The sequence below is a fragment of the Mirounga angustirostris genome, unplaced genomic scaffold (genome assembly GCF_029215605.1).
Source record: "Mirounga angustirostris isolate CCGP_5_RB_7025 unplaced genomic scaffold, mMirAng1.0.hap1 SCAF_6, whole genome shotgun sequence".
Classification (NCBI taxonomy): domain Eukaryota; kingdom Metazoa; phylum Chordata; class Mammalia; order Carnivora; family Phocidae; genus Mirounga; species Mirounga angustirostris.
The window spans coordinates 24,245,701-24,273,635 of NW_026991714.1; the positions used below are offsets into that span (position 1 = coordinate 24,245,701).

A 27,935-nucleotide genomic window follows, 5' to 3' on the forward strand; every position below is an offset into this window, starting at 1 on the left:
GGGGCCGGCCGCGGTCCCCGCAGCGCCTGTGGCCGCGAAGCCGAGCGGCCCAGGTTTCCAGCCGGGCCCCTTTTCCAGCTGGGCCCCAGCATGGCTGCCCCCAGGGCTGCGGGTCGGGAAGCCTCCGCGTTCTCGTTTCCCTGACGGTCCCGGCTTCTGTGCTCTCCTTCCCCTCCCCAGGCCACTCGAGCAGACATGTTTGCCAAGGCCTTTCGGGTCAAGTCCAACACGGCCATCAAGGGGTCGGACAGGTGAGGGAGAGAAGGGGCCGGACAGGTGAGGGAGAGGCGGGGCCTGCTCCGCCCGCCAGGGCACCCCGACATTTCTCAGCGCAGAGGCTGGCCCACTGCCTCTCTGAGCTAGCTCAGCCGACCTGGGGTGGAGGCCGAGGGAACGTCCAGCCGGGGAGCGGGGGTGGGTTAGACTCATTTTGAGGGCGAAGAGGGAGAGCAGGCCTGGTTTGTCTCCCGGGCTGTCTTTTGGATATTCTAGTTAGTTTAAAGGAAAACGTAATTCAGCCAGCGCTTACTGACTGCGGTCGACATAAGGTGTTGAGGGGTCAAACACGAAGGATTGCAGGTTCCCCGCCCTCCAAAGAGCTTCGAGTCCCTTAGGAAAAATCAGAGGGGCACCGGGAACTACAACTACGGGAGAAAAAGGGTGTGGCGGTTACTTCTGGCAGGAGAGACAGATGGAGGGTGAAGTGGGAGAGAATTAATTAAGGGCCACGTTTTAAGAGCTGGGTCTGTTACGCAGTGTTGCAGATGCTGATACCACGTTGCGAATTTTGGAACCAGTGTTCTCTAGTCACTCTTGGTGCCCTCGTATAGCTTTTTAACCATAAACTGACAGATGCGCCGGGCAGATGTGAGGAAAGGGGTGGGTCCAAGGGCGAGGCATGGAGTCTGGAAGGTAGGGCTGGGTTTCTAGTCCTGCTAACCTGGTTACTCGCTGGTTCTCAGTTGTCCTCTTTCTTTGTAAAACGGAAAGACTTGCCCCCAGGAATATGTGAAAATAGATGAGACATTGGATGAGAAAGAGAATAGGATGTTTTGGAAGAGTGTATGAGAATGGGGCATCATCAACCAGCTTTTCCTTGGCCCTTGTGATTCTATAGGAAGTCCTTCGGAGTCCTTCCTATGTATTAAAATCCGTCCAGGCAGGACTCACGCCAGGTACTGGTTTGCTCTCTGCAGGAGAAAGCTTCGGGCTGATGTGACCACTGCTTTCCCCACTCTTGGAAGAGATCAGGTCCCTGCCTTAGTACCTGGAAAGGAAGAGCTCAACGTTGTGAAGTTGTATGCTCACAGAGGGGATGCAGTGACTGTGTACGTGTGTGGTGGCAACCCCATCCTATTTGAACTGGAGAAAAACCTGTATCCAACAGGTATGTCAATAGGATGGAGATGGCCATTACTATCATCCTTGCCTACCATCTGTTTCTCCTTTCTTTCATTAAACTGCCTTACTTAAAACGTGAAGTGCAAAATCTCCCAATATCATCCCTAAGGGTCTTTTTGGACCCAGTGTCCCTAGAATTGGGTCTTTCAAGATCAAGAACTGCTACAGGAGGGAGAATAACAGGGCTAACACAGGAAGAGGATAAGTTGGCAAGGGACGTTCTGAGATGAAGGAATAATAATTCATAGTGGGTTAAGTAGGGATGGAGCAGAGGTCTTGAAAAGGGTGGGATTTCAGGACATGTAAAAAATATTCTTAAAACTTCATTAGCAGGATTTTCTTAAGAAACTGAAGAGATACGGTGATAGGAAGGAAGCTAGGTTAATTAAACTACATACCCAGCTGTCTTACTGATGTACTTCAATCGAGATACCTCACAGGATTCTTTCTGAGGCTCTGCCCGGCTCTCAGGATCCTTTGCTTTCTCTCTTTGTCACAGATCTCAGACATTCAGAGTCCTTTTCTCTTTTCCGTAGCTGCTGACGCCTACTTTGTCACTTGGGGCTCTTCTCCCCCAAGCTTGGCGGCAGCGGCGCAACGCGGTCGCCTTCGGTTCCCTGTGCCCCCACTCCACTTGGCGGCTCTACAGACAGGCCCTTTTTGATCTCAGGTTTTACTGCTAATCACTGTGAACACAGAGGGAATAAAAATAATAAACATGGGGAGGTTTCAACATTTCCTACAGGCTGGCGCCCTGTTCTTCGCTTACTTGCTTCTGAGGTCACAGATGGCATCCTTGTTGGGTCTCTGTCCCCGCTTTTATCTACCGTGCCCATTTTGCTGCCGCATCCAGGTGGAATCATAGGGGCCTCCCAGTCTCGAGGGACATCCAGTTTTTTAAGTATCTGCCTGCTTTAAGAAGGAAACCTCTTTGGGCCTCACAGCCTCCCCTCTAGCTTTGAGTTGAGTTTCTTTTCTATTTCTTAATTTAAGTGCCCTTAGTGTTTGGCTTGCCAGTTCCCTAGGGGATTGACCTTTTGGCAATAAGTCTTTCTGTGTCTCTTTTTGGGCAGTATACACCTTGTGGTCCTATCCTGACCTTCTCCCAACGTTCACAACATGGCCTCTGGTGCTCGAAAAACTGGTCGGGGGAGCAGGTAAGAGGATTTTCCTATATTCTGGCTATTGGCCAAAACCTACTTAGTAAGGGCCAACTACTTTAATATATGCACCCATTTCCTGTATTCATACAATTGAAAAATGGAATTTTTTCCCCATGTGTGTTTCCTCCCTCACTTGGCTGCTTCCATAAGGTCCCTGGGCCGCTAGGACCCTGTTGAAAGGCCTCAATAAGCTTCGTACTTTGTACTTAAATCAGAAAATGCTTTGTGAACCATATGCTATACTTTAAATCAATAAGCTAAATTTTGGAAAGCAGAATAAGAGATCATGGAACCTGACTGTCAGCTTGGTGCTTCAGTTTGACCACTAGCCCCCCCCAAAGGGAAAAGGTCTGATGCTTAGGTTGCATTTAATTTTCTTTCTTTTTTTTTTTTTTTTTTTAAAGATTTTATTTATTTATTTGACAGAGAGAGACACAGCGAGAGAGGGAACAGAAGTAGGGGGAGCGGGAGAGGGAGAAGCAGGCTTCCCGCGGAGCAGGGAGCCCGATGCGGGGCTCGATCCCAGGACCCTGGGATCATGACCTGAGCTGAAGGCACACGCTTAACCGACTGAGCCACCCAGGCGCCCCGCATTTAATTTTCATTATCAATAACCTAGTTGATACTTCATAAGTGTTTGTTGGTTGAGTGAATGCATAAATGATGAAGTAAAACTTGGAATTGGTTAGAGGCACAATGTGCGTTGTGATGCTTTTGTCTTGTTTGCCACAGATTTGATGCTTCCAGGCCTGGTGGTGCCCCCTGCCGGTCTGCCGCAGGTACAGAAGGGGGACCTCTGTGCCATTGCCTTGGTGGGGAACAGGTACTGTGCCTGTCCGCTGTGCCTTTGGGGGGAAAACTTAGGTAAAACTGGGGAAGGGGGTGAGAAAGGACAACTTCCAAAGCTTATAGATAAAGGATTAAAAGAAAAAAATGGGTTCTTCTTTCCCAAAGCAGAGAGTGGGCCATGGGGGAATGGCAGTGAGCCTGTGTGGGTGTCCACATAGCTCAGCTGAGCATATTTGCTGCTGTTTTCTTTCTTTCTTAATAATTTTACATTTATGTAAGAGTTGCCAAGATAGTATAGAGTTCTTACCCGGCTTCCTTTAATGATAATGTTTTATATAACTATAGTACAGTTATCAAAACTAAGAAATTAACATTGGTACAATCCTATTAATACAATTGTAGACTTTGTTCATATTCCCTCAGTTCTTCCACGAAATGTCTTTTTTCCACTCAAGGATCCGATCTAGGACAGCACATTGCATTTAATTGTTGTGTCTTCTTTGTCTCTTGTCTGTGACATTTTCTTGGTCTTTCCTTGTTTTTCATGGCCTTAACATTTTTTTCTCCGTCATCCACATCATCATCCTTTTTTCTTTTTTAAAGATTTTATTTATTTATTTCAGAGAGAGAGAGAGCATGCACGAGCTGGGTGAGGGGCAGAGGGAGAAGCAGACTCCCTGCTGAGCAGGGAGCCCTATGTGGGGCTCGATCCCGGCTTGATCCCGGCTTGATCCCAGGAATCCGGGATCGTGACCTGAGCCGAAGGCAGACGCTTAACCGACTGAGCCACCCAGGCACCCCTCATCATCCTTTTTATTCAAATTATTTTAATAGCTTTATTCAAATGTGGTTTTCATACTGTAAAATTCACCTATTTCTCACATGTATAGTTCAGTGATTTGTAGTGTATTTGCAGAGCTGTTCAGCCATCACCACACAGCTTCTTTTTAAAAATAAATTAGGAAGTAATCATATAAACAGTCCTGAAAAATCAAACCCCCCTCACCCCAAAGCCCTTTGCTCCTAGAAGTATCATCTGATACATATATTGAGTGCATGTATATGTTTGTGTATGAAAATGTATGATTTGGGTATGTATGTTTAAAAATACAAATAAACAGAACTATACTTTATATTGTTTTTTCACTTAAGATCAAGGGGACATTTTCCACATCAGCAAGCTCAGTTATGCTGAGTCTTCTTACCTCCTACTTGGTCCTCTCCTAATGGACCTTGTGGTTGCCTCCAGTTTGTCTTCATCACAAACAGTCTTACTGATGCCTCTAGGGACACCAGTGCCATTATTTTTCCAGAGTGGATACTAAGAAGCAGAACTATTAGGCTAAAGATCAGGTGTATTTTTCTGCTGCCCTACAAGAAAGCCGTATCCATTTTCACTCCCACCTACAGGGTATGTGGAGCCTGTTTTCCTACACTCCACCAACACTGGATACAATGGGTTATTTTCATTTGTGTCATCCCGGGTGAGCAGTGGTATCTCATTATTTTGCTCATTGCTGCTTTGAGAGAGAAAAGAGAGACTGTAGGCACGGGAGGGGTCAGTGTTCAAAGATCTTAATGTTGCTACTCATGTTCTCCTGTTTTCCTTGAACCTTTTGGAACCAAGTACCTAGAAATGTTTCCTTCCTTGTTGAACTGGCACAACTTGCAGTTGAAAAGGTTGGTGGTGTCACTGCTTTCCCGATATTCTATCCAGAACAGGAGAAAACTACAGAAATGTATATTTGGCCTGCTTGGTTTGGCCTTTAGACTGTATTGGGGGATGAAGCTTGAGAGTGGTTTGTGGCCGAGAATAAAGGTACAAGGAGGTTTATTAATAATACAAACCATGTTCGAGACCTAAGTTTCTGAGCCATTGACTCCTCCAGAGGTGGAAGGAAAAGACCCCTCTTTTAGGAACTGAGAAAGAAACCAGATTCAAAGTTTCCATGGCAGGAGTTGACCTCTGGGGACAGTCAGTGGGGACACCAGGTTAGCAAACATCTTTCTTAAGTTCAGGTTGGGAACTCTGCCCTTGAATCATCTCCCTTGTGCCCAGGTGACCCTGCCAGGCTTGTATGTCCCCCCACTGTTATCCAGTTGGTCACCCGTCCTTATGGGCAGTGTGTGGACAATGCTTGAGTAACACTGGGCCGGAGGCGGTTTCTCATTTGGGCTTTGGAAGTTTTTGTAGTTACTGTAAATGTGATTGTTTTCGATCTTCTGGACGCACCCAGTTCTTAGATTGCTTGTTACACAGAGCGAGGCCTGTTATAAGGAGCCAACTCAGAAGGAACCTCTCGAGTTAGTGCCACTGTTTATCTCTTCTCTCTTCCCTGTGGTATACCACAGCCTCATTTATGGCATACAGTTGTCCTTCCTTTTGAAGCTCTGTATAGGATGGCTAGGCCTTTAAGGTAGGGGAGGTAATTTTACAGTTTTGAAATTAAAGGGAACTTTAAATATCCTTGCAAGTCCTGCCTGGGTTTGATTCATTATAGGAATAAAAACAAACAGTGATAACGTCAACAGAAGAGTTATTTATACAGAAGGGGAATGTTTGGTCAAGGGATTTTTGAGAGTTGTATTTATAGGTAATCGGAAGAAAACTGAGGCTGGACTGAGTTTCGTTTTGTGATACAGGCGGTTGCTTCAGATTTGCAAATGTGGTGCTTTTAGCACATGAGTGGAAAGATGCCCCTGACATGTGCCCTTCTGAAAAGCTTTCCCTGACCCACGTCTCTGGCTTCCTCCTCCTCAGAGCCCCTGTTGCCATCGGAGTTGCTGCCATGTCCACAGCTGAGATGCTGACTTCGAGCCTCAAGGGAAGGGGCTTCTCCATGCTGCACACCTACCGGGACCACTTGTGGTGGGTCCTCTGTCTCTTCTGTTTTACAGAGAGCTGGGTGGGTGGAGAGGGCATGGGGCCTGGATTCACAAGTGAGAGTTTGGGGCCCTGCCATGTCTGTAGGCAAGTTGCTGATTCCAGACATTCATTTCTTCACTAAATGTGGAGAAAAAAATGGATGGATGGATTGGTTGGTTGGTTTAACTTTTTTTTTTTTTTTTCTTGTTTGGGGAAGAAATTACAGAGAACTCTGATTATTTTCTAGGTGAACGGTAGAATCCTAGGCCTAGAAGAAGACCTTAGGGACTGTCTACTCTGCCTCTCCACACTGTGATATTCTTTATTTTTATAGCTTCAGTAGATGCTGCCTTATCTGCCACCCACATTTAGGCATCTTCTTGCCTCACAGCGAGTGCTCAGAAATTCTCACTTCTGAATCCAAATCAAAGCAGAGTAGATCCTCAGGCACCACGGTCATAACCTGATCATTTTTCTGTTGTTCAGGTTTCACATTGCAGATCTCCTCCCCATTATGGAAGTCACGTTTTCTCACTGTAATAATTGCTTTCTAAAACCACATACTAGTTTCTTCTTTGGTTATTTTCTTGTCGTTTTACCAAAAACAGTAAATAGGGCTTTTCTTGAAAGTGGTGTAGCTGGTCTTTTGGCCAAGTATTGTGGCCTGTTGGTGTAGATTCATCCTAACATTTCTAGCCCAGCCTTGGAGTTCCTCCTTTTATAAGGCTTGGCCAAACCCCGCCCTGCTGGAGGAGGTACAACCACAGTCGGGGTCTCCGCAGACGTTTGAGGGCTGCTTACCGATGTTCTCCGGACGCCCTGCTTTCTGTCAGTCTGCACAGTGGCTGTCAAGGTCATGTTGCCTGAATTGTTCCACCGGTGGCTGCTTCAGTCCCCCTGCCCCCACCTTTTAAAAATATTTATGTACTTACCTCATCAGAATCGCTTAAACACATAGTCTGGCCTCACTATTCACAATACTATTGAGACTTGCTGCAACCGTTAGTGAAAACTCGGTTTGGTTTCCGTCATCTCGTGCTGCATGCTCCGTATGCGGCATCGCTTTTTTTCCTATCTTCCTAAGGCTTAGTGGCATGAAAGCATGTCATCGCTACTCTGCAAGTTAGAGCGCATCCTGATAGAACACAGAAGCAACTGACTTGCAGTCCCGGAGCAGGCCGGGTGCTTGTACTTTGTCATGTACTCTGAGCCTCGGATCGGATCTCACCAAACTCGTACTGCGGATGCGTTTGCCACCTTACTTTTGTTATTGAATTCAAAATGGTTTTATTTTTAATTCACGTGAGGGGAATCCTTTTGGGGGCTTCTCTTTAACTGCTTTTTCTTTCATCTTTCTTTGTCCCCAGATGTGGATGAGTGATATTATTATTCCTTTGGGATAGGATAGGTTGGAGGCAACAATTACTCTCCCCATTTCAGAGATGAGGAAGCTGAGGCATGGTATTTTCCTGGGCCCAGAATTGGGAATGGGGTTTAGGTGAGAGCCCGGGCTCTCTGCCCTCCCCTGGACACCCCTGCCTGTGGCTCTCACTCTTTCCGACTCTCAGCTGACCCTGACCAGGATCAGAGAATGCTGTGGCTGCCGCTCGGCATTTCTGATGTGCAGTTTTTCTAGGCGATCTGGAGACAAGTCTTCTCCACCTTCCTTGGCTCCACTGGCCCTGGATCCCCCAGATCTCAATGAAGAGAAGGGGTCTGTCCAGGCAGACCCCGCCCTGCAGGGAGACGTGAGGTGCCTGACCCTGGAGGGAGAGGACAAGGCGAATGGCGAGGGTCGACAGCAGATGTGTGGGGAGAAGTCCCTGTCAGAAGCCTCAGAAGACCCCAGCGTCAGGGGCCTGAACCCAGACCCCACAGACAGCAGGAGCCTGAAAGGTATAGCTCTGGGAGTAGAAGGACCCACCTCCTCTCGATTTAGGAAACGTGTTCTACTCTGCTTCCGACCAGAGTGGTGCCTAAGCTCTAGGACGGCCAAGTCCTTATCTTTGGTGAGGGCGGTGATGCAGCCCTTTGAGGTCGCACCAGGGAGTCCTTGCCCCACAAGTCCTACTTCCCGGCATGCCAGTGTGCCCTGGCATTTGGACTGCTTCCAGCTACAGAGGCCTCCGCGGTCTCTTCTGGTTCTGACTTCTCTGTCAGAGAAGCATTTGCTCCTGGCCGGCGGGGGGCGGGGGGGCCTGGTGGCTGGACCCCTCCTCTGGGGTGTGCCCTCTTTAAAGGCTCAATGCTCAAGAGAGTCTGGGAGCTTTGGGACCCGGGAATGGGTTCCTTCCAGGGCTGAGGGGGTGAGGCAGGGGTGGAGCTGGGTGGGGTGTTTACTTGTACTGCACCAGGCATTCTGTATCCTTCAGAAAAATATGGTTCTTGTCTTTTCCTTGCAGAGCAAATGGATGAACTGTTACAGCGATGCTTCTTGCACGCTTTAAAGTGCCAAGTCAAAAAAGCTGACCTCCCTTTACTCACCAGCACGCTCCTTGGCAGCCACATGTTCTCCTGCTGGTACGGAAGGCAGGGTGTGGGCCGCGGGGCTTTCTCTGGTGCATTGGTGGTGTGTCAGGACAGGATGGGGGAATTGGTTGAGGGACATGCTGTGGAGACAGTGGAGTGGAGAGTTGATCTGGCAAATAAATCAGGTCCTGAGTTTTAAAGGCTTAGATTTTAGCCAGTGAAAGGTTGTTGAAGAAATGAAGGTTAAAATTCCCGAGATTCTCTGAGCACTGCCTCTGCTATGGTAATTCTGGGCTGGCTCGTGAATCAGGCAGCACATCCTGTCCAGGAAGCGTCCCGGGGCAGCCTTTTTGTCAAGAGGCTTCTTCCGAGCGTTCAACCCCTTCACACTTTCCCTGCAAAGTAGGTGGGCCACATTATATTGTATCAGGAGGAAGAGTCATTGTGGGGGGAGGCCATTGGGGTGGCCCCAAACACAGGCCACCAAGAGAGACAGTAGTACCTGCAGATAGAACCTGGGCTTTGGAAACAGCCATCTGGACGCAAATGCCAGTTCCCCAGGGTTTTGGAACAAGGTGAATTTGAACTTGTTATCGGGCTTCTCTGAACCCGAATTTCCAGCACTTGTAGGATTGTTGTCAAGATTCACTGACCTCACATTTAATAAGCAGCCAGGAAAAATCCTCAGAAGGTTTGCTCCTTGATTGGTATACCACAACTCAACTTTTCTCTTTTTGAGAATTTTGTTCTGTTTTTTTAAAAAGTGGTTTTGATGTAATTCTCTTCCTGCTTACATGTGGGCTCCTTTAAGGTGTCCTGTACCAGGTGGGTCTGGAGCATGTGGTGGGATACTTGGTAATTTCTGCTGACCTTACTGGGTTATAAGTAACTGGGAAAGAGATCCTAGAATCTTCTCTGGGATAGAGGTTCTTAACCTGGGGCGGGTTCTAGAAGGACTCTCTATGAATCCCAAGGCTATTGCTTGCCACATGTTGAGAGAAAACTTAAGTTCTGAGCAGAGGGCCTGATTATGGCTTTCATAGGAACCTCCCCCAAAAACTAACAGCTGTGGGGGGGGGTTCACAAAGTCTTTCTCTCAAGAGCCAGATCTCGTAGGCTTTGCAGACCAGTCTCTGCTGCAGCTCCTCAGCTCTGCTGTGTCAGCAGACAGTAGATGAATGGCTGTGGCCAGACAGGGCCCACGAGATAGAGTGCCAGTCCCGCCCTTGGCCCAGCTGCCTCAGTGAGCTTGACATTGGCAAGGTTCCCCTTGAGGCCAAGCTTTGGAGGCCACAGGTGGTGGTCCGGTTCAAGAGGACTCTAAAGCTATATCCGGTACAGGAGCCACTATCCACATGCGGCTATTTAAATTTAAACTAATTAAGATTAAATAAAATTTAGAATTTAGTTCCTCGGTCACATTAGTTGTGCGTCAAGTGCTTAGCAGCCAGTGGCTGCCGTGTTGGATGACAGGCAGAGAACATTCCGTGTTTACAGAAAGGGCTGTTACACAGCAGTGATCTAGGGCGTCCTAAAGTCGGTACCCTCTCTGCTGCTGCCCCTGGGCAGAGGGCTCTGGAATAGCAGCTTCTTTCTGAACATGGAGGAGGAAGGCTGAGGAAAAACGCCCTCCTCTCAGCAGCTTTGTTAGCTTCACTTGTTTTCCGTCTACCACCAGCCCTGAAGGACGACAGCTGGACGTGAAGAAATCAAGCTACAAAAAGGTAAGCAGGTACCTTCTCTGCAGACCCACACAGAGAGATGTGTAGGCTTACACGCGCCATGAGCTGGATGGACCCTGGGGAAGCCCCGTCTGTAGGGCTTGGGCTAGAATTAAGCTTTTTGATTCCAGGTATGGGGGGTACAGGGGAGGGGGAAAGAAGACTCTCCCTGGGTTGAGGCAGCTGGGAGAGCACCCACTCCCCTCTCCCCCTTCCGCCCCTTTGTATCTGACCAGAGTTCTGGAAGACTTCACCAGTTAGCCTGTAGCAGCTTCTCACTCCCTGAGCCTCAGGGCGGGGGCCTCCCAGTTCCCGGTTTGATGAGGGCAGAGACTGTCATGCGTCCATCCCCAGGAGCGGCCTCGCTCGGTGTGTGGCACATCGGGTGCTCAGAATGGGCATGGAATCCATGGAGTCCCTACCCCTGGCCCTCTCTCCCTTAGCTCTCTAAGTTCCTGCAGCAAATGCAGCAGGAGCAGATTATACAGGTGGAGGAGCTGAGCAGAGGGGTGGAGAGCATTGTGGCTGTGGACTGGAAGCACCCAAGGTGAGTGCAGGGGGCCTGCTCACTGTAGCTCAGCCACCGCAAGGCACCTGGGCCCCGGGCTGGGAACTGCCCAGATGCTAGTATAAAATGTGTTTTTTCTTTCCTTCTGCTGGGTTTTAGGATCACATCTTTCGTCATACCCGAGCCCTCCCCGACCTCCCAGACTATCCAGGAGGGTAGCAGGGAACAGCCCTATCACCCTCCAGATATAAAACCCCTCTACTGTGTCCCAGCCAGCATGACCCTGCTCTTCCAGGAGTCTGGCCACAAGTGAGTTTTTGGAGAGCAGCCCTCTGCCTGCTTGGTGTTCCGGCCTGTAGTTCCTCTCAAGCTGAGTAGCCTTCCTCTGTGACTGGCAGAACCTGCGGCGCCCCTGGTCCCCCTTTCTCCTACATCCAGCTTCAAGCCTCCTTCCCCTGGACAGTGTCTCTGACTAAATGAACGAGAGCAGGTGCCTCCCTTTCCTCCCTGTAATCATCCTTCACGAGGCCCTACTCACCTCAGTCAGGAAAGGGAAGAAAACAAAGCTCAAAAAGCCAAGGAAAGCAGCCTACTGAGCAGAGAGTGAGTCTTGGTATCTGCAGTTTGTCTCTTGGCACAGCACGAACTAACCCCCCGCCCCCTGTCACTTCTGACCTAGGAAGGGGAGCGTTCTCGAGGGTGCTGAGGTCCGGACGATCATCATCAACTATGCCAAGAAGAACGACCTGGTCGATGCGGACAACAAAAAGTGAGTGGCTGGGGAGCCCTGCTGAAGATCGGTCAATCCCCGACAGCACAGACTTGGATACACCTTGGAGGATGTCTGGGATAGAGGGGAACGTAGGAGATCACAGCCTTTTCGAAAGAATCAAGACCAGTGGTTTCTAAACCATGGGCTGTGGACACCTAGACTTGTCCAGGGTGCTCGGATCCATATGTGGCGTCAACACTGGCTGTAGCCTGAGGGCGTGGTAGCTCATAGACATCCACGACTGGTTTTCCAAATGCACATGCCCTTGTGAGGAATCAAGTGCAGCTTAGAAAAATTTTACTGAAGTCATCATGGCTTTTTGGTATCCTCTATTTTCTTAGTAAGTTGGCACAAAAGGTAACTACTAAATGAAGAGCATTCCATTACCGTTTTTCTTTTTCACTTTCAAAAGACATCCCCATGATCAAAAAGTTGGGAACTAGCAGTCTGATCATGGTTAGGTAGCAGAACTGGGCCAAGAATCCTGGTGTGTGGATTTATCCCACTCCCGCCTCCACTGCTGGCTGCTCGCTTGTCCTTGGAAAACATACCGGACCTCCCATCCACAGGGTGCATCGTTTCATGGGCTCTGGTCCCTGAATTGGTTCTCAGGTCCTGAAGGACTACAAAGGACATAGAAGAGATGAATCCTGAGCTGGCCCTTGGGTCAGAAGGGGCGGGGCTGGCATTTCCTTCTTGCCTCTTCTTTCCCTTTAGTCTCGTGAAATTGGATCCCATCCTATGTGACTGCATCTTAGAGAAAAATGAACAGCACACAGTCCTGAAGCTTCCATGGGACAGTCTCCTGACCAGGTAGTGGGGATTGGCAGTCCCTCTCAAACGTTTCTGTCCCCTCCCCTTATTGTCTATCCTTTGGACTTTAGAATCATCGCTGTCTCAGTCTTTGACTTTCTCTCCATAATTCAACTGATACTAGTCTACATAAACACAGGCTTGGTAATTTTTATGTGGAGGATCCTTGGAATGGTTTGAGCCAACACAATATAGGAGAACTTAAAGGGAGAAAGAAAAAGAACAGTTAATTAAAAATAAGAACTTCAAAAAGATTTAGAAGCAAAAAGAGGCTGGGAGGAATTGTCTTAAAGTCATCAAAGGAAAGACTCTATGCTCTTTCTTTTCCACAGAACAAAACTGAAAATAATTTCTATCAGGAGTTTGCAAACTACAACCCACAGGCCAAATCTGGCCTGCTACCTGTTGATGTAAATAAGCCACACCCATTTGTTCATTGTCTGTGGGCTGCTTTTGTGCTAACCAGGGCAGAGTTGGGTGGTTGCACATACCCTGTGGCCCTTAAAGCCTAGAATATTTCCTGTCTGGCCTTTTATAGAAAGTTTGTACAGTCCCAGTATATATGATACCAAGAGAAAATCTGGTTAGATGAAAGGTAGACATTCTTTGTGGTAAAGGCTTTCTCTAGAAGATGAGTCGGAACACGTCACAGATGGGAAGCAGCACTTTACCATGCTGGGTACGTGAGAGTCTTGAGACAGGAAGTCAATTCCCCAAGGCAGCCTGGGCAGAGTGTCAGAAGACCAGACCACTGGACAGTTTCCAGGGGCTCAAGTCACTAATGAATCCCTTCCCTGAATCCCTGGGCCTTGACTTTGGCCATACTTCGGGGATCTTTAAAAAACATATATGCCTAATCGGAGTTTCTGATTTAATTGGTCTTGGATGCAGCCCCCTAGGTGAGGTCAGTGATTCTCAGTGCAGCCTGGGGCAAACCGCTGCCTACACGAGCCTGGCTCACACCCAGCTGCCACTAGCAGTGGGGAATGAGATGATTTCTGTTGGCTTTATCAGTCTGTAGCTCACGAACTCCTGTTTCAGATGTTTGGAAAGATTGCAGCCTGCCTATCAAGTGACCTTTCCAGGACAAGAGCCCGTTATGAAGAAAGGCAAAATCTGCCCAATTGACATCACCCTAGCGCAGAGAGCGTCTAATAAAAAGGTAATTTTTAAAAAGACACAATGTTGAGGGGCGCCTGGGTGGCTCAGTTGGGTTAAGCGTCTGCCTTTGGCTCAGGTCATGGTCCTGCAGTCCTAGGATTGAGCCCCGCGCTGGGTTCCCTGCTCAGCAGGGAGTCTACTTCTCCCTCTCCCTAAGCCCCTCCCCCTGCTCGTGCTCTCTCTCTCTCTCTCTCTCCCTCCCTCTCTCTCTCCCTCTCTGCATGCTCTCTCAAATAAATAAATAAAATCTTTAAAGAAAAAAAAAAAGGACACAGTGTTGGAAGATGGTGATTTAATATCCCTGCTAAGTTCTAGTCTCTCTAATGTGATTGGAGGTAGGTATGTATTTATTTATTTATTTATTCATTCATTCATTCATTTTTTTTTTAAGATTTTTTTTTTTTAATTTATTTATTAGAGAGAGAGAGCGCTAGAGGGGGTAGGGTTAGAGGGAGAAGCAGACTCCCCGCCGAGCAGGGAGCCCGATGTGGGACTCGATCCCGGGACTCCGGGATCATGACCTGAGCTGAAGGCAGTCGCTTAACCAACTGAGCCACCCAGGCGCCCCTCATTCATTCATTTTTAAAGATTTTATTTATTAGAGAGAGAGAGAACGAGAGAGAGAGTGCACAAGCAGGGGGAGCTGTAGAGGGAGAGGGAGAAGCAATCTCCCCGCTGAGCATGAAGCACGACATGGGGCTCCATGCCAGGACCCTGGGATTATGACCTGAGCCAAAGGCAGACGCTTAACTGACTGAGCCACGCAGGTGCCCTGTGTTTGGAGGTTTTTAGATTTTGGCCTCAAACACCGCAAAGATTGTTTATGAAACAGCCATGTTTGTGTGAGTGGGCTGGGCCCTGTATAAAACAGGCAGAGCTGGCCCTCTCACCTCCTACCCTCTAGGATTTTGTGCTAGGACACTTGCTAGAGCCTAGTTACAAAGGTAAACAAGATTTTGTTTTTATTTTTTTCCTAGACCTGTTACGGGCTTTCAGCTCTTACTCATTCTATTACCTCTTGGGCCTTGCTCAGGGAAAAACAGCTTATAAAGAATTGCTGAAGGAAGTGAGTGTGTGTAGCCTGGCAACACAGAGTCCTAGGGAGCTAATTCTATCTGGCCCAAGTGTGTGAAAAGCTGTCCTTGGGAAAAGGAGTGCACTTAATGCTGAGATGCCTTGAGAAGACAGAAATAGGATTATTGGATGGAAATCCCAAGCAGACAGACTTGGGTTCCAGATAAAGAACTTTCTAGTGTTTGGGTTATGCAAGTGGGCTTTAGCATTAGAGATATGGGCTCAAATGTGACCTTTGCCTTGCTGTTTGTCCTTGAGAAAGTGAATGTTTTTTTCCCTGAAGTTTTCTTATATGAAAAATGGGGATAATACCCACCATATAAGGCATCGTGAGGGCCAAATGAAGGAAATACATGGGTGAAGCACTTAGAATAGTACTTGGCATTTAAGCAGTGAGTAAATGAGAACCTCAATAATAACTAGCAATAGCCACTATTTCTTGGGTGTGTAATTATGTGCCAGACTCTGTCCTAAGCAATTTCTGTATATACAGGTTTCCCCCGCTAGCTGAAAGTGGAGCATTCCTATGAAACCTTTTGTCAGCTGAAATGGGGTAAAGCAAAGAAGCAATTACCATGACTTTATATGGAAAAAATTTTGAGCATTCCCAGACCCCAAAAAATAACTCTCTTAGGCTTTTCTGATACGTCAGGACACGTCTTGCTAACGGATGCACAGAATAACTGGAGATAAAGCACAGATGCTCCCAGACACAGTTCAGAGATCTGGGGGCTGGGCGCTGAGGTGCTGAGTGTCGTCCCCGGGGCAGGAGCTTGGCGGGGGCCCCCCTCTCGCTGCTGCTCGGGGTGCGCGCTGGCTCTGTGCGGGCTCCCTGCAAAACCAGTGCTGAGCGCTATGTTCACTTTTCACCTTTCTTTGTAAGAGTGAAACCCTCCGGATTTCTTTCAGTTAGCAAAAAAAAAGTACTAATGTAGGTCTTTTCATAAGAGCGAAGTGGTGTACCGTGAACTTTGAAAAAGCAGGGGACATTTGTACTAGCTTATTGAAACACTATTAATATTAACGGTAACAGTTAGAATTGTCCCAAATTAAAACTGGTGCTTTCCAAAATAGGGAGTTCTTCTTGTCTGGAGGTCTGCAAGCAACAATTGGGTGACCACTTGTTGGGGGAAGATGTAGTCCAGAGTGCATACATCAGGGAATAGATGTGACCTCTAATGTCTTATCGATTCTGAGGTTCTCTGGGGCTGGAGTCCCTTGACAAGCCTGGGTTATTTGGAACCTATGACTTTACTGAAAGCAGCCCTTCCCAACCCATTCCTGATGGTAACATACTCTACTATCTCTAGTCATGAATTCAAGAGAACTTGTTTCAAAAAGGGAAGAATTGTGACTTTTTTTTAAGTGTCAGTGTTTTTTTTAATCTCAAAATCACAAATAAGTCATTTGTGCAGTTGATAATAGAAAAATATTTGTGTTCCTGATGAGATGCTTGATATTAAGGAATTATTGTCCATTTATTTTTAGGTATGATGATGGTTTTGTCTTTATGTTTAAAAGAACCCTTATCAAAAATAAATAAATAAATAATAAATAAAAGAACCCTTATCTTTTAGAGATAAGCACTAAAGCATTTGTAGATAAGATGATCTGATGTTTAGGAGGATTTGCTCTAAAGCAATAGGGACAGGGACATAGGTGAATTGAGGTTGGTCATGAGTCGATAATTGTTGAAATGATGGGAACATAGGAGCACGGTATTCAATTCTACTTTTATTTATGTTTTTAATTCTCCATAACAAAAAGCCTTTTTTAAAAAAGTGTATGTTGCAGGTGGGATAGAGAGTATTCTACTAAGTATATAACACAGATAACTGGATGGGACGGAAAGAATCAGGAAGTATAAAAATAAACGATGTGGATGAAAAGGGCCCGTGGTTGTCGGGACGGTGAACGTGGCGGGTGAAGAGGCTGCGGAGGCTCCAGCAGGCCCTGTGGAGGGGAGGGCGTGCGGTCCGCCCACCACCTGTCTTCTGTCCCCGCAGGTGACTGTGGTCCGGAACTTGGAGGCCTACGGTCTAGACCCGTACGCGGTGGCAGCCGTGCTCCAGCAGCGATGCCAGGCTAGCACGGCTGTCAGCCCTGCCCCTGGGGCCAAGGACGGCCTGCAGGTCCAGATCCAGGGAAACCAGGTCCGTCATCTCAGCCGGCTGTTACTTGGTGAGCATCTCCTCTGGAGAAGGAGCGCGGGTCTGACTTGGCCAGAACCTTCCCACCAACTCCAGCCCCTCTAGTCATCACAGCCGTACATATGTATGTGTCTGTGGCCGTCAGTGTGTAGTGAGGGGCCGGCAAGAGACCAAGCTGGTATTTGCGCCAGAGGCTTTGGCCCCCCGAGTCCGTGCTCTCTCCACCATACCACTGGAGTAGTTTTCTTCCTGGTTTTCCCTTTTATAGAGCATCCCAACCACGCTGGGTACTTTGCTGGGCTTTTTGCAGGCACCGTCTCTCCTCATCAGAACGATGTAGCAGAACTGTTTGTGTTTTGCAGCTGAGGAAGCCGAGGCTCAGAGAGGCTCAGTTGCTTGCCCTCAGATACTCAGCTGTTCGGCGCTGCAGCTGGGCTCCGGACTCGGCTTTGTCAGACCCCAGAGCCTAAGTTCTTTCTCCCAACTCTGGGTCACCCAGCCTCCGGCTTGTCCTTGATTCACGTCCCCTCTGCCTGAGTCCGCTTTCCATCACTCTCCTCTAAACACTCCTTGTGCCACGCCAGTGCCTTCAGAACAGGCCCCTATGCTCAATAAATAAGACCCTCCCAGTCCAACTCCCGTTCCCCTCGAGCTCTCTCTGGCAGCTCTCACCGCCCCCCACCCCCACCTCAGGCCTCAGCCGCACTGCTGTCCTCACTGTTCCCCATGCACACTCGGTGCTTGTGTCCCTGTTCCCTCGCGCACTGTGCCCTCCCACAGCCCACGTCTGCCCAACGGAGGGTCTCATCGGCCCAGCTCAGGGGTCCCGGGAAGCCTGTCTCAGAGCATGTCCCATTTTTTCTGTCCTTAAATTAGCATTTAAAATATTGCCTATGTGGCACTTTCTACTTGTGTTTATTTTTCTGGTTAGTGTCTGCCACTTGACCAGTTTTTTCTAATGTCTGAACCCCCTGCTAGACTGAGCAACTTAAAAGTCAGAGACCTTGCCTTCTTCATCCCTTTTTCATGCTCAGGGCCTGGCACATAGTGGATGCTCGATAAGCACATGTATTTTAGGGCCTAAGGCAGTACCCTGTAGTAAACTTTTGGAGTTGACCCCTTTAAGTGAAGAACCCGGTAGGAGGTGCTGAGAAGAAATACAGAGGAAAATAGACAAGCACATGACTGAACGCAGATGAACACGTTCTCTCTCCTGAGAAAATTATGAATGCCTCAAGTATATCTAGAAAGTGGCTTTCAGAGTGAAAATTGCTAAAATACACACATCAGCCATGAGGTATAAGGATAAATGGCCCATCCCAGACAACTGCTCAGAGGAGCTGGGTTCGAGCTGGGTGTGGAAGAGCAGGTCACGGGATGCAGGCTGACTGAAGAGAAGTTGATAATGGGAATGGGCGCACAGTGGGGCCGGGGGTGGGAGGTAGCCATGTGGGTCAGGGCCTGTGGGGGTCGGGGCCAAGGAGGGACGTTGTGACACAAAGCATAGGTGGTGTTGGGGAGGGCATGCCCCACTTAGGAGTTTCTGCTTCTTGGATTGTAGAAGACTATCAGCTTCCTCGAAAACACATCCAAGGCCTAGAAAAGGCCTCCAAACCCGGCAAGAAGAAGTAACAGACTCCTGTCTCATGTGGTCGATCCAGTGGAAATCCAGGCTCTGGGCTGGTCATTTATACGAGCATTTTCAGCTTTTGCAAATGAAAAAATATAATTCTTTACCAAAATAAATTTTTATTCTAATCTAAATCTGGTTTCCTCCACTTAGCTAGACTGTTGTACTACATTTTCAAGTCATACGTCAATTTACATCGACAGGAGAGGTGGTAGTGGAGTGCCTTTTCTATTCATGTGATTTCAGTGGTTTTAGTTCCTTTCCTGCTTTCAGGGCAGGTGACTCATCCAAAGCTCAGGTAGGTAGGACCTTGTGTTTTGAAAGCCCCTCTAGCAGATAGTCCACAGCCTCGTGCTCATCTGTTCCTACCCGCTAATTAACGTCCTTGCCCCAAAAGAGTCCCCTCACATCTCTAAAGAGTTAGTCGCCCAGAAGCGGCACTCAGCTGTTCTCTGCCATCAAGCCAGGCCAAAGAAGAAAGGCTTGGCTCTGAATGGCAGCAGCATTCCGGCTGGACAGGTAGAAGAAATCATGAAAGCATCTGGATTCCCCTGCACAATTCTTCCCCCGCGCTGGCACGCTGCCGCCCGCCGTGGTAAATCGTGAGGTGGCTTTGTTACAGGAAAGAGTCTTATCCAACTTTTGGGGGCTCGTGGAAGGGGTCTTCAGTTGGTCTTCAGAGAGTCTGTGAACTCCCTGAAATGGTGTGCAGGATTTTGTATGCTCCTTTTCCCAAGAGAGGTTCCCATGCTTTTGTCACGTGCCCAGCAGGATCACTTGCTGCCAGAAAGGTTCAGAAGCACTGCTCTGGTCCCTGCTTAGTTGCTGGGAGTCACTTCTGTGACCAAAGCACTCCTTGTACAAAAGGAAGGAGTGAGAGCTGAGCTGAATTCTTCTAGAGTTTTTTGGTTTTACCATCAAAAAACAATTAGAGTTTACTTTTTTTTTTCTTTCTCATCCCCCCCCTTTTTTTTTATAAATCAAGATAAGAAACACTTGAAAATATCCACACTATTCACAAATAACCCATCTGGGGCTAGAAAGGAAGAAAGGGATGGTTATGAAAGTGCGTGTGTGACGCTTCCTACCTTTCGTTATTAGACCTAGAATAACAGTCTTTGTCACTAATGACTCACTGTAAGTAAACTCCTTAATTTTACTAATCCTCTCTCTGCCAGCATGAGCCTATGGAACGGAGGAAGGGATTTTTGGAAATTGACCCCAAACAAGATTCTATGACATAGAACCTTTGGACAGACAGTTTGATCTGAGGGAGTGTGGTATGTGTAGTAGTAAGGAAATATGGTCCTTATATGAACACAGATAACGTGTAGTACTTTGTAAGTTTCCTTCACAAACATGATTTACCTTGCACAAATTGATTGGAGGCTGAGAGGTTGTGTCTCGCCTTGTTGATCTCTGTTAAAGACACAAAGCCGGTAAACAGCAAGGGTGGCTCTAGAATGCACTTCCACTCCGGACTGTGGTTTACCTCAGAGTTCTGCTAAGATCGTGCTGTCAGGACCTGTGCTTTGAGTGGTTTTTCCAGTAACAGTGACCCGTTTGCGCTGACTCACCTTCGCTCTCCTCAGGAACACCATAGGCACGTGTAAGAAGGCTGGGGAAGGTTAGGCTGTTGAATGGATTTTTTTTTCTCTGTGCTAAGCCCAACCGTCTCTTTCAAGGTCAAATTAGTAACTTTGAACTTAATCCCATGATGTTACCGGATGAGTTGCAGTGAAAAGCAGAAAATGGTTCATGGCCAGGTTTTGGCGAAGTTATTAAAAGACCTACTTCTCGGAGGTCTAGGCGAACAGATGTTACAGACAAGCCCGATTCTCTGATAATTTTAGGAATGTCTATTGGATGGAGGTAGGGAGTGAGCTGGCTGCGCTCTGACCAGCCTCTGTGGCCCAAGGGCCCCCGTTCAGTGCATTACGCGTGCTCCCTCCTGGAAGGCGGGCAGCAATTTCTTCTTAATAACCTTACGTGGTTATTTCCGTGATGACAGAGCCGTTCCTCTGATGGAAGTTAGATAGTGCTATTGTGAAAGGACTGTTTCACTCGCCTCATCTAGCCTTCCCCCTCTAGGTGAGGTGACCTTAAACTCTGAGAGATGCATCCTGTATGTCTTATTTTTAAATAATTCCAGACAGGGAAGAATCATCGTCCACCTCAGTAGTCTGTCCTGATGCTTAATCATCCTTGGCTCCAGAAAGCCCCTCCCCTCTTCTCACTCTACAAGGATCTCCTTCTAGAACACATCCCCTTTCCTCTCTTGCTCTGTGGGCTAGCTCAGCAGCTGGGCACCCGGGCAGCACCCTCCGGCCCACGCGCTTGGACAGGTTTCTCAAGATTGACCAGCAGCCTTCACTCCTCTGTTCGCTGGCGGGAGAAAATCAGACTCTGTGCAGAAGTACGTGCTCTTCTCCATTCCCACCCTTTCCCCTGGCTCCCAATTTCCAGGAGGTGGTGAAGGGCAAAGAAGATCTCTCCAGTCTGGGTCATTTTTGCAACAAGCTTTTATTACTTTTTTTAAAACCCATATAAGAAAGACATTTAAAAAGAAAATATCCTCAAGACAAATATGTACACACAGGGCAGCACAAGGATAGAAGGCACTCCCAGCCACCATACCCGCCCCCGGGGGGAGGGATACTTTGTACAGACTATTCATCGAGGCTCGGGCCTCAGCGTGGCTCCTGGGTCTAACTGTGCTTTAGATAAAGTCAGAATTTTCCATAATTTTCTTATTTCATAAACACCCCTATCTCTTTATATATAGCTATATGCCCTTATGTATATATGTACATGACTTTATTTTCCTTCTCAAAAATAAAATAGCCGCCCCCACCAGAGGGAGGCTCTCAGCAGCATTCACAGCGGCTGCAGCAGGTGCTGTACCTTCCATTAATGTTAAAGACATGCAGCATGAAGGAAAAGGACTCTCTACCCGCGCCCTTTAGTACACAGCAGGGAGAGAGATTTTTTTTAAGGGAGAGAAGCAATAAGGCTGAGCATGAGATGGCAGAGAACCAGGGTTCTGGGGGCCTAAAAAGTCTTTTGGAGCTGCTAGCTTGTCTTGCTTTTGCAGCTCTGAAGACTACACACAGTTTTGTGACGTGGGGGCAGCATTCCTTCTGGGGTCAGGGGCGGTGTGGACACAGCAAGGGTTGCGGAGGGGACTTCTGAGGCTACACAAAGAAGCTGGGGCTCAACCCAACCCAGGAAGGACCTGGGAAGGCAGAGGACAGCGAAGAAGTGATCTCTCAGAGGCTGGACTGGAAAGCCAGCCCTGCTTTGGCCGTGAAAAGTCCTTCTCCCTCTGCGTTGGAGGGTCTTTGCAGCCCTGGCCACTTGCTTCAGTTGCTTGGCTAGTTTATTTTTCAGTTTGCACCCGAACAAGGATCCAGTACAGGTGTAAGTTAGGGATCTGATCCACCTTGTCCATGGGGTTTGACATCACTTATTGGGAGTCAAAGCCCAGGACATTAGAGGGGAAGGAGGTCTGTGACTCTCGCCCCATTCTCGGAGGGAGGGCTCCCCTGGCCTCGCCTCCCGCACCACCATGGTCCCCTTTCTGGCAGGAGCAAGCCAGCAGCAAGCGTCAAGCAGGTGCGCCCTGCTCCCGTCTCTCTCTGAAAACAAAAAGGCACTGAGGTCAGCCGGAGGCCGGCCCACAAGCTCGCGGAGCACAGGCCACGGGCTGGCCCGGGCTTCGGAACACAAAGGACTCCAAGTCGGCTGAGTTGGGAGGATCCCCGTCTGTATTCAAGGCAGCTCCTCTGGCAGCACCTGGAGACCCCAGAGTCCCAGTGGGAGGAAGGAGGCCGTGCGGAAGGCCACGCGGCAAAGCAGGGCGGCCAGGCCCTCCCCTGCTCTCTGGCCGGGGGAAGGCTGAGGACAAGTTGGACACATTTCTCTGCAATGCTTTTTGGCTTCCTCTGACTGCCTGATTTCCGTACTCAGCAGGAGACATTAAAAATGGCAAATGGCTGGTTTCCCTTCGTGAAAACACGTGAGGATGATGGCAATAGGAAACTCCAAGTTGTAACTTTAAAAACAAACGCTTGTTGACAAAGAAGTGACGAGGCATCACACACGTGCAGATAAATATATGCCTTTGGGTTTACGTGTGTGCAGACTCTTGAGTGATGAGGGCCAAGGCAGGCTGTGGCTTCTCTGGAAATCTCTGAGCCAACCTCAGCTATGGTGCTCCCTACCTGAGCATCTGGGGCCAGTGGCTTTAGGACCTTCCCTTGAGCATGAACAACGGGCACCTTGGGACAGTGGGGGGCAATCCTCTTACGAGCATTATCCTGCTTTCGGGGGCTTAGCCCCGACCAGCTCAAGGAATATGCTACAATTTTTGACTCATAAATAAAGGTCTATGGGTGGCAAATAAGAGAGAAATTGAAGAAGAATAAAACCCAGAGAAAAAACATACAGCTCTAAAACCTTTCTTCTTTCCTTTGCCGGCCGGTGCGAACCATTCCAGTTTGGTGATGAGAGAGGCAGCTGGTTGGCTTACCAAGGGCTCGTGGATTGCTGACATCCAAGGCTCTTCTCTCCCCCCTCCCGCCCCTGCCACCACCACCTCCCCTCCCCAGTCCTGCTCCTCGGAGGTGGTGTGTGGCAGGCGGGGGCCTGGCCCGCGAGCACGCGTGTCCCTCAGAGGTTTCGTGCCACATCTGGAACTGCCGGCGGGGGAGGGGGGGCACAGATGCACCCGCCACAGGTGTCCTGAGAAAAAGTGTCTGTTGCAAAATAATAATTAATAATAAAAATAAATCCACGGGCACCAGAAGAGGAAGCAGGACCGGTTAGCCAGGTTTGCCCTGGGATTCTCTTAAGGCCTCCTCCAGTTTCTGCCTAAACTTGTCATATTTCTTCTGCACTTGTTGGATTTTGTCTTGCTCCTCCTTTTCCAGGATTGTTAGGAAGTTCTGGAGCTCGGGGATGGAGAAGGCGTCCCACTGCGAGGCACGAGGGAGATTGGGGGGGAAAACGGAATAGGAGACAGGTCAGAAGCCGCCCGACCTGAGGGCCCCGCCCAACCCCCCGCTGCCTCCATCTGCACACAGCTTACAGGGGGGTTGCTACTGAATAGCTGCAGTGGAGAAAGCTTGGGTTTCCCGTGTCATACCGGCAACCATATTTCAAATCCTGACATCTCATGACCCAGAGGTACAAGTCCATGAGCGGTGTTTTATTTGGAGTATCAACCATCCTACATTTTCTCCATGGCAGCTGAGGCCTGAACAGTGATGCTGGGGCCGCCCAGGGCCCCTGCCGGCCTGTCTGGCTGTCTGCTTTGGGGGTGCTGAGCAACAGGCTCTCAGCGTGCAGACCCTCAAGAGGCAGGTGGAGGAGAGCTGGGCTTGGCCTCCGGAGACTGGGTTTCAGCCTGACTCCACCGCGTGACCTTGGGCACATCACTGCACCCTTCTGTCCTATGTGCTCATCTGCCACGGAATGAGGGTCCCTGCCTCCCTTGGCTGGCAGAGCAGCTAATGAGATCCCAGAACCTGTAAAGCTCTGGAGAAGCCAGCTGGCCCAGGCCTGCCCCAATGGGACCTGGCCTCTCTGGGCAGAAGGCAAGTCTGACTGCTCTCAGGCTGACCCAGGAGCAGAGCCCCCCCAGCCCTCACCACCCCACCCTGTGGAGCCAAGGATTTTGACTCCTAAGCTCTTTTGAGCACAGAAGAATATGAAGGCTTACCTAGCTTAATCCCCACACTGCCTAACTGAGAAGACTGAAGTCCACAGACGGGAGGCGACGGACCTACGGGGACGGGGCTTGCGGCAGCAGAAAGGAAATTAGGGCCCGGTCTCTAAACTCCCAGGCCCACGAGCTCTGCGCTGGGCCCGCGGTGTCCAAACACTGTCAGCAGAGTACGTTTTTCAAACAAAGTCCTATGCACTTTAATGTGTAAGTCAGACGGAAGCAGAGCTGCCTGATTGAAGCAGGGTGAAGGGACAGGGCCCTACCCTGCCTGGATCCCCCAGATCTCCACAGTGACCCCCGAGACTGCTCCCCCAAACCCTAGGCCTCCACTGACCGCAGCGTGACAAACAACTGCCCTCGGTCACTCCTCCATGCCTCCCAAGTATCCCAGGCCACACAGAGCACCAGCCTGATTCCACCCGACTCCGTGCCACCAGACTGGACTCTGATGAACTCCCCTTTGAGGAAGGAGGCCAGCTTTTAAGAACCAGGAAGAGGCAAATGGCTCAAAAATCTCCATATCCAGTGGAGGCCAGAGATGGAGCTGGTGGGGCCTCAGGCCAGCCTGGAGCAAAAACAGCTGGGGCCTGGACACAGGCATTTCTCAGTGCCCCTCCACCCTGGGTTTTCAGGGAAAAAAGCACACGAAATCCTTTCTTTCCACAGGCCGTGCCAGACACCGGCCCTGACTTGCACCCCCAGGATGCTGACAATCCTGGCTTTAGACGCGAAACCTCTGCGGCCCAGCACTTCCCCGGGCCTCAACTTTCCCAGGCCATTTTCCCAGCTGCTTTGGCTACTGCCGCGTGGCCCCCGCCTATGCTGGCAGTGAGGACAATGCCCACCTGCACCCAGCCAGGGTGCCCTGAGGGCTGGGTTCGGGCACCGAGCAAAGGGGTCCAGACCTACCTCCACCTCTCCGGTTTCATTCTCCTTGAGCACGAAGCTGAGGACGTCATTGTCAGGCCCGGCGAGCAAGCGCAGGTAGAGAGGGCAATCAGCAATAGAGAGTTTCTGGAAGAACACTGCAAACCAAGAGAGGGGGCTGGAGGCACATCTCAGAAAAGAGGGGCAGGGATGGAAATGCAGACAAGGGGTGGCCATAACGGGAAGGAGCCATCCTTTCAGCCTAATGAAATGAATCTAATGACATGAATAGGGCATGATGACCTTTTATCTTCAGTGTCTGCCCAGAGTTTGACGCATGTTTCCATTCACATCACCCTCCCCAAAAGATTAGGAATGGTGGGTGGTTTCTCTCCCATGCCACAGATTAGGAAGTGGGAGCCCACATTGTGGTTTCCTGCAGTCACATATAAAGTGGGGGGCGCGGGGAGCAGGCATGAGCTTACCAGCCAGCTCTCTGCCACGTGGCTGGGCGGCGGCGCCCCGGGGAAGCCCAGCCCTCCCCTCCCAAGTCTGGCAGGGGTTTAGCGGGAGAGGTGGTCTCTGACGGGGAGCTTGCCCTCGCATACCTTGCCCGTCCTTGTGTATCCGCTTAAAAAGTGCAAACTTCTGGGGATTGTCCACAACCATGAACTTCTTGAGCAGCCCCTGGATGACCTCGCTGACCGTGGTGGTGCTGCTGATGTGTAGCTGCTTGATGGCATCGAGGGGCAGGTAGAAGGATGTCCGCTTGTCGGTGGTGGCCGCCAGGTTCACTTCCTTGATGGCATCATAGATGGACTGGGGCCGGATCCCAGCAGGCACCGTCACCGGCCGCCGGAGCTTCAAATGCACTTTGATGAAACCCGTGTAGGTACCATCTTCACTCTGCGGAGGGGACGTCATATGGGTCCGCTCACGTCTATCTTGCATGATCCCATCTGCCACTCTGAGTCACTGCACCAGGTTGGGGGGGGGGTGCAGAGGCCTTTCCAAATAGTGCCATCCCAGGCAGGCCCTCCCCTCCCGCCCCGAGTTCCTTCCTGTGTCTGCAGACCTGCAGGTGCCAGAGGGCAGAGACGATGTCCCCCTGCCCGCCCCGCATTGGGCCAGGAGAAGGCTTGCAGTATCCAGCAACCCGAGAGAACAGGAGGAGCTGCTCTGGCTCTCCCTCCCAGGGCTCAGGCTTCCTGCCCCAGTGCCCTGCCTTTGCTGAGTCCCCGCTCCTAGGAGGCAGGGTCTGGAGTGGCCTCTCTAGTTTGTCCCTCCAAACCAGGGAGGAGCAGGAAGGCTCTGTAATGAGGTCCTCGCAAAACCAGCCCACTGCATTTCCTCCTGCATTTCTTCCCAAAACGGGGCAGCCTGCAAGACTTAAGCCCAGGACCGTGGGAGACTGGATTTTCTAGCGCTCCATCTGGCTGAAGCCCCAGAGCCAGCAGCCACCAGCAGGGGGCAGGGTTCTTCTACCTTCGCCCCTTCCCACTGCAGATGGCCTTTGCGAGCCTCCCCTCGGAGCTCTGCAGTCTCGGGAAGCTTCCCCAGACGCAGGCGGTAGAAGTGCACCAACCAAGAGGGAGAGGACAGGAGCTGCGAACTCCCCTCGTGAGGCCTTCCTGGGGGCCAAGCAATACCAGTTCTTGAGGTCTTTGTACGGTACTTAATTCCCACAAGAGCTCCGACAAATGGGCACTGGTATCTCTATTTTACGCCGAAGCTCGAAGGTTTCCCAAAGCGAAACAGGGGACGAGCCAGCGACTGACCTGGATCTTACTCTAAAGCCCATTCTGTTTCCCCGCAGCCCGCGGGGGTCCCTGACGGCCTCGCACAAGCCCCGAGGCCTCCCGAGGCCTGAAGAAAGGGGAGGGGCCTCCGAGGGGCCTCCCCGGAATCCAGAGGGAGAGCACAGGAGCCCCCAGTGGAAGGGGCGGCGGCCGGCGGCCGGGGGCGGTGGGCGGGTGCCGGGGCCGGGTGGGGGCTGGCGAGGGCGAGGGCGAGGGCGGGGCCGGGTGGGGGCGGGCAGCCCTCCAACACCCCCCCCCCCTCCCCGGACGCACCAGCTTCATGCCCAGGCAGTTGTTCTCCTGGGTGTTGTAGCTGTCAATCTTCTGCTTGATCTCCTGCAGTGTGGGCGGCCGCTGCGTCTCCTCGGCGGGTTTACAGACATTCTGGAACAGACACAGAAGTGAGAGTGGGTGCGCAGTGGTTCTCCGGATGAGAAAGGGGAGGACCAGACCCTCCCAAAGACCTCGAATAAGGGAGCACCAGTCCCGCGCGGTGAAAACTAATCTCACGGGCGCAGGGTGAGAACAATCAGAGATAAATCCCAGTGGTGCCACTGGGTAGCCGGCCAGCTCCGGGGAAGTAACTGAAATCTAAGTCTCCTCACCTGTGAAATGGGACCAATGCCTACCCCTCGGGCTTGCTGCGAGACTAATATGAACGTGCCCAGCACACGGCACGGACGACGAATTCGGTGCATCAGCAGAACAGCATTTGCTTACTGAGGGTTACTAGGGAAAAGACTGCATTGAGATGCTATGGGAGCTGCAGAGAAATGCAAGGCACCGTCTCCCGGAGGAAGCAACGAGAGCCGGAGAGACAGGAATGTACACACGGTCCCAGCATATGCTGATGGGAACGACAGCAATTCACCCAGATCCAGGGGACCAAGGGCACATGAGCATCAGCCCAGGCCCTACATCACCGGCCACAGTACTTCGCACATAAGAAGTTCAGTTGCTCCTTGAACAACACAGGTTTGAACTGCGTGAATCCACTTATACAGGAATTTTTTTATATATAAAT

At 50.1% G+C, this 27,935-nt stretch overlaps 2 protein-coding genes across 12 annotated transcripts in view; one reads left to right on the top strand and one right to left on the bottom strand.

Moving 5' to 3' along the window:
* On the top strand, positions 1–27,927 carry EIF2D (eukaryotic translation initiation factor 2D). 9 transcript variants are annotated; one of them, XM_064593917.1, is made up of 15 exons: positions 2–251; positions 1,197–1,387; positions 2,475–2,558; positions 3,297–3,428; positions 6,115–6,222; positions 7,847–8,115; positions 8,622–8,739; positions 10,367–10,412; positions 10,853–10,956; positions 11,077–11,226; positions 11,597–11,686; positions 12,407–12,502; positions 13,544–13,664; positions 16,744–16,918; positions 22,105–22,265. In XM_064593917.1, the coding sequence occupies exons 3-15, from the start codon at positions 2,521–2,523 to the stop codon at positions 22,263–22,265; spliced, it is 1,608 nt and encodes a 535-aa protein (XP_064449987.1). In that variant the 5' UTR covers positions 2–251; positions 1,197–1,387; positions 2,475–2,520. The 9 variants fall into 9 exon arrangements, with proteins under 9 accessions (XP_064449988.1, XP_064449987.1, XP_064449989.1 ...); XM_064593919.1 differs by having other exon boundaries at positions 3–251; positions 7,856–8,115; XM_064593913.1 differs by lacking the exon at positions 22,105–22,265 and adding an exon at positions 27,254–27,927 and having other exon boundaries at positions 6–251; positions 3,297–3,387.
* RASSF5 (Ras association domain family member 5) overlaps positions 21,022–27,935 on the bottom strand; it is a 64,938-nt gene continuing 58,024 nt past the window's right edge. For 2 of the 3 annotated variants that reach the window (XM_054507921.2, XM_045876919.3), the window contains 4 exons: positions 27,185–27,295; positions 25,721–26,018; positions 25,155–25,270; positions 23,133–23,493 (listed from right to left, as the gene is read on the bottom strand). In XM_054507921.2, coding sequence (XP_054363896.1) covers positions 23,341–23,493; positions 25,155–25,270; positions 25,721–26,018; positions 27,185–27,295 — 678 coding nt within the window. In that variant the 3' untranslated portion in view covers positions 23,133–23,340. Of the gene's footprint in view, positions 23,494–25,154; positions 25,271–25,720; positions 26,019–27,184; positions 27,296–27,935 lie in introns of all 3 variants that reach the window. The other variant, XM_064593920.1, reaches the window with a different exon arrangement.

Bases quoted from the DNA above. Each gene is read 5' to 3' on its own strand.
- EIF2D (XM_064593911.1), top strand. From the start codon at position 196: ATGTTTGCCAAGGCCTTTCGGGTCAAGTCCAACACGGCCATCAAGGGG. The intron at 2,559-3,296 runs GTAAGAGGATTT...TGTTTGCCACAG, and splicing joins AAAACTGGTCGGGGGAGCAG to ATTTGATGCTTCCAGGCCTG. The intron at 8,116-8,621 runs GTATAGCTCTGG...TTTTCCTTGCAG, and splicing joins AGACAGCAGGAGCCTGAAAG to AGCAAATGGATGAACTGTTA.